This window comes from Moschus berezovskii, chromosome 25 (genome assembly GCF_049115385.1).
Source record: "Moschus berezovskii isolate FMDL1 chromosome 25, NW_MosBer_1.0, whole genome shotgun sequence".
Lineage (NCBI taxonomy): Eukaryota > Metazoa > Chordata > Mammalia > Artiodactyla > Moschidae > Moschus > Moschus berezovskii.
Window position 1 is genome coordinate 51,192,337 of NC_142484.1, and position 14,288 is coordinate 51,206,624.

The 14,288-nt window shown below is 40.4% G+C and overlaps 1 protein-coding gene across 1 annotated transcript in view; it reads left to right on the forward strand.

Annotated features, from left to right (window-relative positions):
- Window positions 1-9,357, forward strand: part of LOC148773949 (melatonin receptor type 1B-like) — a 54,738-nt gene extending 45,381 nt beyond the window's left edge. Inside the window, exon 7 of the mRNA XM_088832279.1 lies at window positions 9,140-9,357. Coding sequence (XP_088688405.1) covers window positions 9,140-9,357 — 218 coding nt within the window. The remainder of the gene's footprint in view (window positions 1-9,139) is intronic.
- Window positions 9,358-14,288: the final 4,931 nt, after the last annotated feature.

Genomic DNA, 14,288 nt, shown 5'->3' on the forward strand with positions numbered 1-14,288 from the left:
AGTATTCTGTCCTAGAGAATTCCATGGACTGTTTAGTGAGGCCTGAATATTCACTGGAAGGACTGATGCTGAAGCTGAAACTCCAACACTTTGGCCACCTGATGCAAAGAACTGATTCATTTAAAAAGACCTGATGCTGGGAAAGATTGAAGGTGGGAGGAGAAGGGGACGACAGAGGATGAGATGGTTGGATGGTATCACCAACTCAATGGATGTTAGTTTGCATAAGCTCCGAGAGTTGGTGATGGACAGGGAAGCCTGGCATGCTGCAGTCCATGGGGTCGCAAAGAGTCAGACACGACTAAGCGGCTGAACTGAACTGAACTGAACTGAAAACTGACTCCTAGGAGATGGCAGCAAAATTTGAGACAGTACACTACATGTGCGCATGCATAATTAGTCGCTCAGTCGTGTCCGACTCTTTGTGACCCTGTGGACTGTAGCCAGGCTCCTCTGTCCATGGGATTATCCTGGCAAGAATATTGTGGAGCAGGTTGCCATTTCCTTCTCCAGGGGATCTTCCCGACCCAGGGGTCCAACTCGAATCTCCTGTGGCTCTTACATTGGCAGGTGGGTTCTTTACCACTGAATAATTCTCATCAGTACACTGTATAATTCTCATCAAAATTGAAAAAAAAGTTCATGCTAGTTACTCAAAAGGAATAAAAGCATTGTTTACTATTGAGTTCTAAAAAAATTCATATCCTCTTTTATTAAGAGTGCCCAAAGCAAATATATATAGTTCACAGTCAACCCCTCCCAGAATCTGGCTTCAAATTGACCTTTCAGACAGAGGCTTGCAAAATCCACTTTCTTCCTCTTTATAAAAAAAGGAATTAATTCAACTCTGGTTTCTAGTACTTTCAACATTTATAAGTGATTCCTGAGGTTTCCAACACAGCTTAAAATCAAGGGAGATACTTCCTAGGAGATAAAAAGGGATAGACTTATCATACTGAAAAGGATTGTATGCATGGCATATGCAGTCATTTGATGAATTTGAATTTGACTCTTGAATTCAAGGATAAGCTCAAACTTAAACCAGACTTTGAAAACATTAAAAGAAACTATGTTACTATGATATTTCATAGGGAAAATAATTTTGCTGAAGTAAGTATTTGGAGAATCCAACTGTTAGATTCTCAGCAAATGAGAAAGTCAGGGAATATTTGCCTTTTTGTGATCACAGGAGCACAATGAAAAAGTAGCACCATCGGGGATTAGGCAGTAAAGGTCTCACTTAAGAAACAAATGCCATATAATTTCACTCATACACGAAATATAAACAAAACCAAAATGTAAACAAAAAAACATGAACAAACCAACTGAACAAAAACAGATACATAGATACAGAGAACAGGGCCGTGGTAACCAGAGAGGAAGGGAGTGGAGGGATAAAGAAATGGTAAAGGGGATCAGCCGAATGGTGATGGACAGAAACTGAACTGTTGGTGGCGAACATGCTGTAGTACATACAGAAGCTGAGATATAGCATTGCACACATGAAACTTTACCATGTCTACTGAGTTGGTGATGGACAGGGAGGCCTGGCGTGCTGTGATTCATGGGGTCGCAAAGAGTCAGACACGACTGAGCGACTGAACTGAACATATGGAAACTGCATAAACTAGAGGATGTAAAGATGGTTTAGTGGTAATTATAAAGCAAAAACTCATGTATCTGCCCCTGTAGTCACTGGAGGCTCTATGTATGCTCAGTCACTCAGTCTTGTCTGACTGTTTGTGACCCTTTGGACTGTAGCCCACCAGGCTCCTCTGTCCATGGAGTTTTACTGGCAAGCCTACTGGAGTGGGTTGCCACTTCCTCCTCCAGGGAACCTTCTCAACCCAGGGATTGAACCTGTGTTTCTTGTGTTTCCTGCATTGCAGCCGAATTCTTTACCCATTGAGCCATCATGAAAGCCCGAATTATAAAGTAAAAACTCGTATACCTTCCACTCTAGTTAAGAAAGATAATACTGTCAGTATTTATTCCAGAAGCCTCCTTGTACTTCATCACAAACCTCTCCACCCAACAAATTAATCACTGCTCCGAACTGGGTCATAATCATTTTCATGCTTTTCTTTATCAGTTTATGACCAATGTATAGAACCTAAATAAACAGTTTTGCCTGTCTTTGAATTTGATGTAAAGGAATCATTCATGTGTGTGTGTTTTGTTTATGGCATGAACAGCCGTGTACCCTGGTGCACATGTACACACGTGTTGCAAGAGAATGTCACCAGGAGTGGGGCATCTTCACGTTCACTAACACTGCCTTGTTTTTCAAAGCGGTGGTACCCATTCATACTCCCTCTCCTGGCCACCGTTAGGTAGTGCAAGACGTTTTACATGTTGCCAGTCCAGAGGATATGCAGTGTTTTGTTCCTAAGTTGGATTTTCCTGATGACAGATATGTTTAACACTATTTCATATGCTTATTGTGCACTCAGGTCTCTTCTTTCCAAAAGTACCTGTTCAAAACTTTTGTCTATTTTTCTATGGGGTTATTTTTTCCCTTTACTTACTGATTTTAGGAGTTTGTCATATATTCCAGATTCTAGTATTTTGTTGATTTTATGTGACATGAATGCCTTTTTATTCTTTGACTTGTCTTTTTATCCACTTTATGACTTTTTTGATGTACAAAAGTTCTTAATTTAATATGATCCAATGTGTCAAACTTTTCCTCTGTCACTACTTTTTTCTTTTTTAAACTTTTACCTTTTGAAAGAATCATTCTCTATTGTTTATAATCTCACCTTCACATGGAATTGACTTTCTGTATGATACAAGGGAGGAATGTAATTCCATTTTTATCCATATTAATATAGAATTGTCTCAGAATCACTTCTTGTAAAAGTTACTGAGTCCAAGTTCATACTGCTCACTCCACAACTGGCTATAAACCAAGAAACAAGTTATTGGGACAAGCAATGGTGACTTTTTCAGAAATCCAGCAAACCAAGAAGAAGGTAAACTAATGCCTGAGAGAACCATCTTGCTCAGGTTTGGCTGCTGGTTTGTTTTTTTAATAGAACAAAGAAGGGGTTAGGGAGTAAAGTTTAAAAGGCGGTTCAGTTCAGTTCAGTTGCTCAGTCGTGTCGGACTCTTTGGGACCCCACGCCAGGCCTCGCTGTCCATCACCAACTCCCGGAGTTCACTCAAACTCATGTCCATCGAGTCGGTGATGCCATCCAGCCATCTCATTCTCTGTTGTCCCCTTCTCCTCCCACCCCCAACCTTTCCCAGCATCAGAGTCTTTTCCAGTGAGTCAACTCGTCGCATGAGGTGGCCAAAGTATTGGAGTTTCAGCTACAGCATCAGTCCTTGCAATGAACACCCAGGATTGATCTCCTTTAGAATGGACTGGTTGGATCTCCTTGCAGTCCAAGGGACTCTCAAGAGTCTTCTCCAGCACCACAGTTCAAAAGCATCAATTCTTCGGCACTCAGCTTTCTTCACAGTCCAACTCTCACATCCATACATGACCACTGGAAAAACCATAGCCTTGACTAGATGGACCTTTGTTGGCAAAGTAATGTCTCTGCTTTTTATATACTATCTAGGTTTATCATAACTTTCCTTCCAAGGAGTAAGCGGCTTTTAATTTCATGGCTGCAATCAGCATCCGCAGTGATTTTGGAGCCCAAAAAATAAAGTCTGACACTGTTTCCACTGTTTTCCCATCTATTTCCCATGAAGTGATGGGACCAGATGCCATGACCTTTGTTTTCTGAATGTTGAGCTTCAAGCCAACCTTTTCACTCTCCTCTTTCACTTTCATCGAGAGGCTTTTTAGTTCCTCTTCACTTTGCCATAAGGGTGGTGTCATCTGCATATCTGAGGTTATTGATATTTCTCCCAGCAATCTTGATTCCAGCTTGTGCTTCTTCCAGCCCAGCGTTCCTCATGATGTACTCTGCATATAAGTTAAATAAGCAGGGTGACAATATACAACCTTGACGTACTCCTTTTCCTATTTGGAACCAGTCTATTGTTCCATGCACAGTTCTGACTGTTGCTTCCTGACCTGCATACAGGTTCCTCAAGAGGCAAGTCAGGTGGTCTGGTATTCCCATCTCTTTCAGAATAAGTTGTTGCAAATATTTCCTGGTTCCAACCAAACTGAAGGGAGTGTGTCTCTTCTTTCCTGCAGCCATTTACAGGCAAGCCTGGTCGGAATGTTTCTTGTGGGCTAAACAAAGGTATCTTAGCTTCAAATCAGGCACTGGAGGCAAGGTCCAGGAGACAGGCTGTTATGTATACTTTAAACCATATACGACATGCTCTTAGTGATTAACTTGTAGCAAAAGCAGTAGAATACACAGGTTAAAGCACAAGATGCAGATCCAGTGTGAAGTCAGATTGGTTCTTCCCTGCTCTGTAAAGACTGACCTTGCTCCCTTAATCTGCACTGCCTCTTCTGCCAGGTTTCTCTGCCTATATTATATTAATAGATTCTTTATATTAATAAATTGATTCCAGGGCTCTCCACTTTGTTTCATTGATTGTTTATTCCCTGAACTACACTACATTTTTAAAATTACTGTAGTTTTTAAATGAGACACCTTCTGGTAGAACAAATTCTCTACCTCATTCTTGCAATTTTTATAAAAATCTTAGAATCATCTTGCTGAATACTCAAAAATATTAGAAATTTTATTGGAATTACAAAAATCTCTACATAAATTTGGGGTAAAATTTACATGCAGCAATACCGAATCTTTGAATCTGTGATCATGATGTACTACTCAATTTATTTAGGTCTGTTTTATTTTAGTAACATTTATTAATTTCTCTATTAGTTCTTGAATTCATTTTATTAGATTTTTTTTTCAAGATATTTCCTATTTTTCAAGTAAGAGGACCCAGGAATCTCTGTTCCACAGCGTCCTTTGCACACGGGACATATTTACCTGACATAGGCTCCGCTCACCAGATTGACCCACATGAGATTTCAGTTTAGAAGTGAGCAGCCTGAGGAAGTTGGCCTCATGTGGGAGGCCCCGCTGGTGAGGACTCTGGCAGAATCATTCAGCTTTGAAGGGCAGCCCCACGGTTGAGTTCCAGAGCAGAACTGGCATCATTGGAGGAAGGAGGGGTTGAATTCCTCTCCTTTTCAGGGCAGTTCTGCTGCACAATTTTATTTTCCCTGTGGCAACCTGATGCAAAGAAGTGATCCATTGGAAAAGACCCTGAAGATGGGAAAGATTGAAGGTGGGAGGAGAAGGGGACGACAGAGGATGAGATGGTTGGATGGCATCACCGACTCAATGGACATGAGTCTGGGTAAACTCCTGGAGTTGGTGATGGACAGGAAGGCCTGGCGTGCTGCAGTCCATGGGGTCACAAAGAGACAACATGACTGAGTGACTGAACTGAACTGAGAGATTTTATTTGGCGCATTCTTTCCTTAAATCTTTGTGTTAGTTTCTGCTGTATAACAAAGTAAGTCAGCTCTGTGCACATACATCCCTCCCTCGTAAGCTTCCCTCCCACCTTCCATCCTACCCCTCTAGGTTGTCACAGAGCACAGGGCTGAGCTCCCTATGCTATCCAGCAGCTTTCCCCTAGCTAACTATTTTACCCATGCTGACAGCATATTAAAGAGCAAAGATGTCACTTTGCTGACAAAGGTCCCTGTAGTCAAAGCTATGGTTTTTCTGTAGTTCGTGTACAGATGTGAGAGTTGTACCATAAAGAAGGCTGAAATTAAAAGAATTGATGCATTCAAATTGTGGTGCTGGAAAAGATGCTTGAGAGTCCCTTGGACTGCAAGGAGATCAACCCAGTCAATCCTAAAGGAAATCAACTTTGAATATTCATCGGAAGGACTGATGCTGAAGTTGAAGCTCCAATACTTTGGCCACCTGAGGCAAAGAGCTGAGTCACTGGAAAAGACCCTGATGCTGGGAAAGACTGAAGGCAGGAAGAAAAGGGGACAACAGATGATGAGATGGTTGGATGACAACACTGATTCAATGGGCATGAGCTTGGGGGAACTCGGAAATGATGAGGGACAAGGAGGCCTGGCATGCCGCAGCCCACAGGGTCCCAAAGAGTTGGACACGACGTAGCAACTGAACAGCAGCAGGTGCGTATATGTCAATGCTACTCTCCCAGTTCATCCCACCATCCCCTTCCACCTGTGTCCATTCATCATGTCTGTGTCTTTATTACTGCCCTACAAATAGATTCATCTGTACCCTTTTTCTTGCTTTTTCCATGATCCAGCATATGTTGGCAATTTGATCTCTGGTTCCTCTGCCTTTTCTAAAACCAGCTTGAATATCTGGGAGTTCACGGTTCATGTATTGCTGAAGCCTGGCTTGGAGAATTTTGAACATGACTTTACTAGCATCTGAGATGAGTGCAATTGTGCGGTAGTTTGGGTATTCTTTGCCATTGCCTTTCCTTGGGATTGGAATGAAGACTGACCTTTTCCAGTCCTGTGGCCACTGCTGAGTTTTCCAAATTTGCTGGCATATTGAGTGCAGCACTTTCACAGCATCATCTTTCAGGATTTGAAATAGCTCAACTGGAATTCCATCACCTCCACTAGCTTTGTTCGTAGTGATGCTTTCTAAGGCCCACTTGACTTCACATTCCAAGATGTCTGGCTCTAGATCAGTGATCACACCATCGTGAATATCTTGGTCATGAAGATCTTTTTTGTACAGTTCTTCTGTGTATTCTTGCCACCTCTTCTTAATATCTTCTGCTTCTGTTAGGTCCATTCCATTTCTGTCCTTTATTGAGCCCATCTTTGCATGAAATGTTCCCTTGATAGCTCTAATTTTCTTGAAGAGATCTCTAGTCTTTCCTATTCTGTTGTTTTCCTCTATTTCTTTGCATTGATTGCTGAGGAAGGCTTTCTTATCTCTCCTTGCTATTCTTTGGAACTCTGTATTCAGATGCTTATATCTTTCCTTTTCTCCTTTGCTTTTCGCTTCTCTTCTTTTCACAGCTATTTGTAAGGCCTCCCCAGACAGCCATTTTGCTTTTTTGCATTTCTTTTCCATGGGGATGGTCTTGAACCCTGTCTCCTGTACAATGTCACGAACTTCTGTCCAGAGTTCATCAGTCACTCTATCAGATCTAGTCCCTTAAATCTATTTCTCACTTCCACTGTATAATCATAAGGGATTTGATTTAGGTCATATCTGAATGGTTTAGTGGTTTTCCCTACTTTCTTCAATTTCAGTCTGAATTTGGTGATAAGGAGTTCATGATCTGAGCCACTGTCAGCTCCTGGTCTTGTTTTTGCTAACTGTATAGAGCTTCTCCATCTTTGGCTGCAAAGAATAAATCAATCTGATTTCGGTGTTGTCCATCTGGTGATATGCATGTGTAGAGTCTTCTTTTGTGTTGTTGAAAGAGGGGTTTTGCTATGACCAGTGCATTCTCTTGGCAAAACTCTATTAGCCTTTGCCCTGCTTCATTCCGTATTCCAAGGCCAAATTTGCCTGTTACTCCAAGTGTTTCTTGACTTCCTATTTTTACATTCCAATCCCCTATAATGAAAAGGACATCTTTTTTGGGTGTTAGTTCTAAAAGGTCTTGTAGGTCTTCATAGAACCAAATAACTTCAGCTTCTTCAGCATTACTGGTTGGGGCATAGGCCTGGATTACTGTAATATTGAATGGTTTGCCTTGGAAACGAACAGAAATCATTCTGTCATTTTTAAGATTGCATCCAAATACTGCATTCGGACTCTTTTGTTGACCATGATGGCTACTCCATTTCTTCTAAGGGTTTCCTGCCCACAGTAGTAGATATAATGGTCATCTGAGTTAAATTCACCCATTCCAGTCCATTTTAATTCACTGATTCCTAGAATGTATTTTACCTTTAAGTTTACTTAAAATTTCACTTTTTTAAAAAGGTGCAACCTTCGAGTTTTTAATAGCTGTATCAAATCTCAATACTTTAAGATTCTTAACAAATTAAAAATGAAAGAAATTGATATTTGTGTCACGCTCCCCAGCAGTGCTTCAACAGACTGACTTAGTCATATATGGTCACTATTATTAAGTGAAACCTCAATAAAGTTCCCTTAAGCATGGCAAATTGCTTTGGCTGATCAGCCAGACCCACATTTAATTAAGAGATGGAGTTATTATCTAGGCCACAGAACCTCCTCTGTTCTAATTATACAAGACAGGAAAAATGGATACTCAGTGCAGCTAAACCTTTATCATTACTATATATGTATATATAAACACACACACACATATATATATACTGCTTGAAATATATATATATATATATATACATGCATTTATATTTCAAGCAGGGGGATCAGATATTCCTGGAGGTTGTACCTATCACAGATGCTTTTCTCCCAAGTGCATATATGTGTACACTTTCTCAAAGAGGTGCCTGGAACTTGGTTCATTCATTGAGTTATGCATTTACTGTGTTTAACATGTATTTAAAAGTCTGTCACTATTTGAGTGTGTATGTGTAAAACATTCTGAGAAAAATCTATTGAGAGATGGTATGGTTTTCCATGGGAATTCTGTAAAGCTTGAAAAGGTAACAGTAAGTATTGTTTGTCTGAGTTTTTCACTTCTTAAAAAGTTCTCTTCTAAGTTTCCTCTTAAACTCTGTAGAAGTCTCAGGCACTTTTGGGCAAGTTTCTCTCTGAACATAGTCTTTTAACATTCCTCAACACACTCACAGTCATACTTCATAACTGTCCTTATGTGAGGTCTAAAAACATCAACATTCTTTCAAAACAGATACAGCCTTTCAAAATACGCCTGGGACACTTCTTCCCCATCCTTGTGCCAGTCATCACTGAAGTTCCGTGAAGCCATATTAATCCCAAGCCAATATCAGTCCTCTTGGACATTGCTCAAGCTTCCGGTTCTCATCTTCTTTTTACAAAGATGGTTTGTTTCCCCTGAAAACTCCTGTCTCAGGAGGCACAGTTGCATCCGCACGATGGCAGTGAGGAAAAGACAAGCTTGTCTATTCAGCATCAACCTGGAGTCCTAACCAGTGGGATAAAGCAAGGGAAACAAATGCGACAGGTAAATACCGGAAAGCAAGATGTAAAAGTTTCATATTCACAAATCGAATGATTGTTTATTAAAATATCCAAAACATCTACAAAATATCTTCTTGTAGAGAAGAACCTGAATCAAGCCCTGTTGGATCTGCATGGCCTGGCTTCTGCCCTCAGAGACCCCCACATCTGTGACTTCCTGGAGAACCACTTCCTAGATGAGAAAGTGAAACTCGTCAAGAAGATGGGTGACCACCTGACCAACCTCCGCAGGCTGGCTGGTCCCCAGGCTGGGTTGGGTGAGTATCTCTTCGAAAGGCTCACCCTCAAGCACGACTAGGAGCTTCTGGAGACCAGTGACCTTTGAAGAACCCACCTAACATCAGGGCTGCCTGAAGCCCCTCACTGCAGCAACTTGGCAGCTTTTTAATACCCTGGAGCCCTCTCTCAAGCCTTGGACCAAATGGAAACAATAAAGCTTTTTGCAGCATAAAATAAAATAAAATATCCAAAATAAGCAACTTATTAATTGAATGATTAAAATTAGATACTGATTTTAGCGTAGTCATCAAACATGCTGAAATGTTTTTATAGCATGTGCTCCAGTGTTCTTGCCTGGAGAATCCCAGGGACAGGGGAGCCTGGTGGGCTGCCATCTATGGGGTCGCACAGAGTCAGACATGACTGAAGTGACTTAAGCAGCAGCAGCAGCAATGAACTAGCAATCAACTGTGTACTAGCAATGAACAGCTGCAAAATGTTTTTCTATGTGCTAGCAATTAGCAATTGGAAAATGAAAATATCTTTCACAATAGCATCAAACACCACCAAATGATTAAGTAAATCTAACAAAAAATATGCACTACCACTGTACAGTAAACTATTGAACAATACTGGTAGAAATCTCCATTTCTAAATTAGTGGAGAGATAAACTGTATTAAGGGATTGGACAGTCTGATATTTTTAAGATGTTAATTATCTTAACATTTTGACTGATTCAACAATCTCAGTCAAAATCCCAGCAGGATTTTCACTGGAAATTTAAATGTTGATTTTTAAATATTTATGGGAATGCAAGGATCTAGAATTGCCAAGAATTCTTTAAAGAAAAACAAAGATAAAGGACTTAACTACCAGTTTCAAAGCTTATTTTAAAACTATAAAAAATCAAAACAATCGTAAAGATAGACAAACCAATGAAATGGAATAGAGACTTCAAAATCAAATCTATACTTAGTCACTTTATAATAAAGGCATTACTGCAACTCAGAGAGAATGAATGGTCTTTTAAATAGATGTTTTTGGAGAAATTACATATTCTTATTTTTCTAAAAAAAGAAAGTTGATCCATTCTTCACACTATACGCAAAATTAATTTCATATGAATCATAGTCCTAAATACAAGGAAAATTTTGGAAGTAAATATCTTCATGACCTTGGAGTAGAAAAATTTTTCTTAAATAATACATCAGAGTGCTAAGCATAAAAGAAAAGATTTATTAACATAATTTTTTAAAATTAAGAAATTCTATTCCTTAAAAAATAAATACCATTAAAATGAAAAGGCAATCCATTTATTGGGAGAAGATATTTGCAATAAAAAACTCATTCAGAATAAAGAAAGTATTCCCATGAGTCAATAAGGAAAAGACAAAGAACTCAGTATTTTTGAAAAAGGACAAAGACCTAGCTCTTCTAAAAAGAGGACATCCAAATGACTGATAATCATGAAGGGACTCAGCCTCATGACTTTTCTGAGAAATGTAAATTAAATATTGTGATTTACAACAACACAGTGACCATATTAACTAAAACCTTTTTAAAAGCCTGAGAATTCCGAGTTTTGGTGAGAATATAAAGCAACTGGAACTCTCATTTTCCCCAGTCTAGAAACAGTGCGAGTGTTCACCATCAGGGGTGCTCAGCGCCCACTCTTCCTTCAGATATCAGCCCAGCTGTCATTTCTTCTGAGCAAGGTCCCTGACTCCTCAGACGAGGTGCACTTGCTACAGCTACAGGAATCACTATGTAACATAAGGAAGCCTATGCTTTGATTGCGTCAGTTCAGTCGCGGCCGACTCTTTGCGACCCCATGAACCGCAGCACGCCAGGCCTCCCTGTCCATCACCAACTCCCGGAGTCCACCCAAACCCATGTCCATCGAGTCGGTGATGCCATCCAACCATCTCATCCTCTGTCATCCATGACCATGAATTCTTCATAACTCTGAGCCATTTTTATCAAGATTCCATCAGACCTTGCATCTTCCTGGAGACTCAGGGCAGACCTCAGCCACCAAGGACAGCTGAGGCATCCCTTGGTAGGACCAGCGATCTGAGCATCGCTTGCTTGCTGATTTAAGGCCACAGGTTTCGGATGCGACTGGCTCTTGCATCCCACACGCCAGTAGGTACACACGCCCTTTGATGGAGCTTGAGTCTGGACCCTTGGAAGGGCTTCTTTGCACAAGCGGGCACCTCTGTGACTCACCAGAAGCAGCCAGGACAGCATATTTTTTATCTCTTCAACTTGCTGCCTGACTTCCTCAATTCTGTGACTTTTTGCCTCTGTTCTATTTCTACTTCATCTCGGGCCCACTTTCACTTTGTCTGGTAATTTTGTCTCTGTGTTGTCTGAAACTGCATTCTCTCCCTACCTGAAGACAATTTATGACCTTCTCATTCTTTTGTTATCCCCTCCTTAAACACTCCTCCGCCTCCAAGGGAACTCCAGTTCCTTCTTCAGTCCACTTTCTCCCCATCCGACAGCAGAGCTTTCGCTCCTATGAAGTATGTGTATTGTTATATGGATCGCAGTTGTGACTTGATAATTAAGAGATTATTTCTAAAAATATGAAAATGTATAAATATATTTTTAAAATATAAAAATACACAGATGTAGATAAATGGATGGCAGTGGTTGCACAATATGAATGTACGTAATACCACTGAACTGTACACTTAAAAAATGATCAATGTGATAAATTTTATGTTATGTGTGTCTTGTGTTAGTCATGTCCGACTCTTTGCGACCCCATAGGCTATAGCCCCGCAGGCTCCTCTGTCCAGGGAAGAATACTAGAGTGGGTAGCCATCCTTCTGCAGGGGACCTTTCCAACCCAGGGATGGAACCCCAGTCTCCTGCATGGAGGCAGATTCTTTACCATCTGAGCCACCAGGGAAGCCCTATGAGTATTTTACCATAATACAAATGGGGGAAAATGGGAAAAAAAGGAAAAAAAGAGAAATAGCACGTTAAAGATACAAATAATAGACTGGAAGAGAGCAGACATTTACAAATTAAGTTTGCTCTTAGGGTGCATCTGGGTGTAAGTCAATAAAACTTAATTTAACATGACTTTTAAAAAATAAATAAGAGATAAAAACAACACTAAGAAAAAAAAAAAAAGCAAATGCACCAATCAATTCTTTCATAAAATTGTCTAACAATTTTTTTAAGGGTAAAAAAAATTTTTTTTTGTTTGTTTTACTTGTTTTTAAAGTGCTTTTTAAAAATTTATTTTGTTTATTTGTTTTTGGTTGCATTGGGTCTTTGTCGCTGCCTGTGGGCTTTCTCTAGTTGCAGTGAGCAGGAGGCTACTCTGTATTCGCAATGCATGGGCTTCTCATTTTGGTAGATTCTCTTATTACAGAGCATGGGCTCTAGGTGTGGGGGCTCAATAGTTGTAGCACACAGGCTTAGCTACCCTGGGACATGTAGAATCTCCCCGGATCAGGAATCCTGTGTCCCTGAATTGGTGGGAAGATTTTTAATGCCTGGACCACCAGGGAAGTCTGCTCCAACCAGTCTTGTGTTCAGAAAATTTCCAATTGTGACTTGCAGGTAGCTAGGAACCCTTTCCTGTGAAATGGACCACTGACACTTGGAAGACTTGATTAGAAGGGCAAAGAGGTACTTGTAAGCTCTTCAGGTGCTTGGGGATTGCATCCTATATGAAGAAACAAAGATGAAAAAGCAAATTATGCTAGATAATTGCCTCTAGTCTTTGAAGAGTCTGTAGAAACTATGAGCTAGAAGAAAGGTCAGAATATGTATTCGAGGTTTGTCCTTGGAGAAAAATACTATGAGCAAATTATACTAACTGCCTCGTTGGAACTCAAAGCCTACATTTCAGTCATTTCTAAAAGAAAGGAAGTTTGGTTTTATTTACAAATGCAGTAAGTGTTCCTGCCTCTGGGAACCATGAGTCCATTATTAAAATGATCAATCCCCAGCCTAGTAAAGTGAAATGACACTCCAGGTCATGAGAGGGAATGTCTTTTCTGAATAATACATAACACAAACTTGTTACTTCTGACTTTGGTACCAAGATTGCTTTTTTTCTTCCTAGGTTTATTATGTGCTATTTGTTCTCTGGGGAAGTCTTGGCCTTACACTCTTGAAGATACTTTTAGTCTGATTTTTTTTTTTTTTTGATCCTGGAGTTCCCTTGAGGAATCAGCCTTTGTACCGAGAAATAAATAAATCTTTAAAAAAATGATACAGGATGCTCAGGGCTGGTGCACGGGGATGACCCAGAGGGAGGATAAGGGGAGGAGGGAGGTGGGAGGGGGGGTTCAGGAAGGGGAACTCATGTACACCCGGGGTGGATTCATGTCAATGTATGGCAAAACCAATCAATATAATAAAAAATAAAATTAAATAATAATAATAAAAGAAAAAATCATTGAAGACTAATTTAAAAAATAAGCAAAAAACCTAAACAACAGATAAATAAACAAAAATGAAGCTATTTCCACAATGTTTTTTGGTGATTATGTTCATCATCTTTGCAAAAGCATGAAGCATTAGTTTCCCAGCTGGGGTGCAGTTGTCATATAGAAAATAAGATGTATTGAGGACGGTTGTTTTAGAAAGTTTTTACTTCAGAACCCTGAACAGCAGGAAGAAGGGAAATCTGAGTTCAGTCTCGTAACTTTGCTCCAGACTTGCCTTAAACTGGTCTCTGCTCCCTTGCTGGGCCATTCTCTGCTGAAGAATGGCACTGATAATACCCACTCTGCCTACCTGGCAGGCAGTTGACTGTGGGAAAAGGTGGCGTCTCAAATTCAATGCACATATAAGACGGTCCAGCATTCCTACAGCACGAGCGTGCTGCCAAGGCTGATCTCAATGCCTGGGAGCTGCTTTTCATGGAACAAAGACACTGAGGTTCTCAGCTCCTTCTCTTTCTGTTAAGGCCGCCAGCCACTCTTCTGCTGCCATCGAGCCCAATTAAACCCCTGCAAGGACGATCCTGGTAAGAGCCC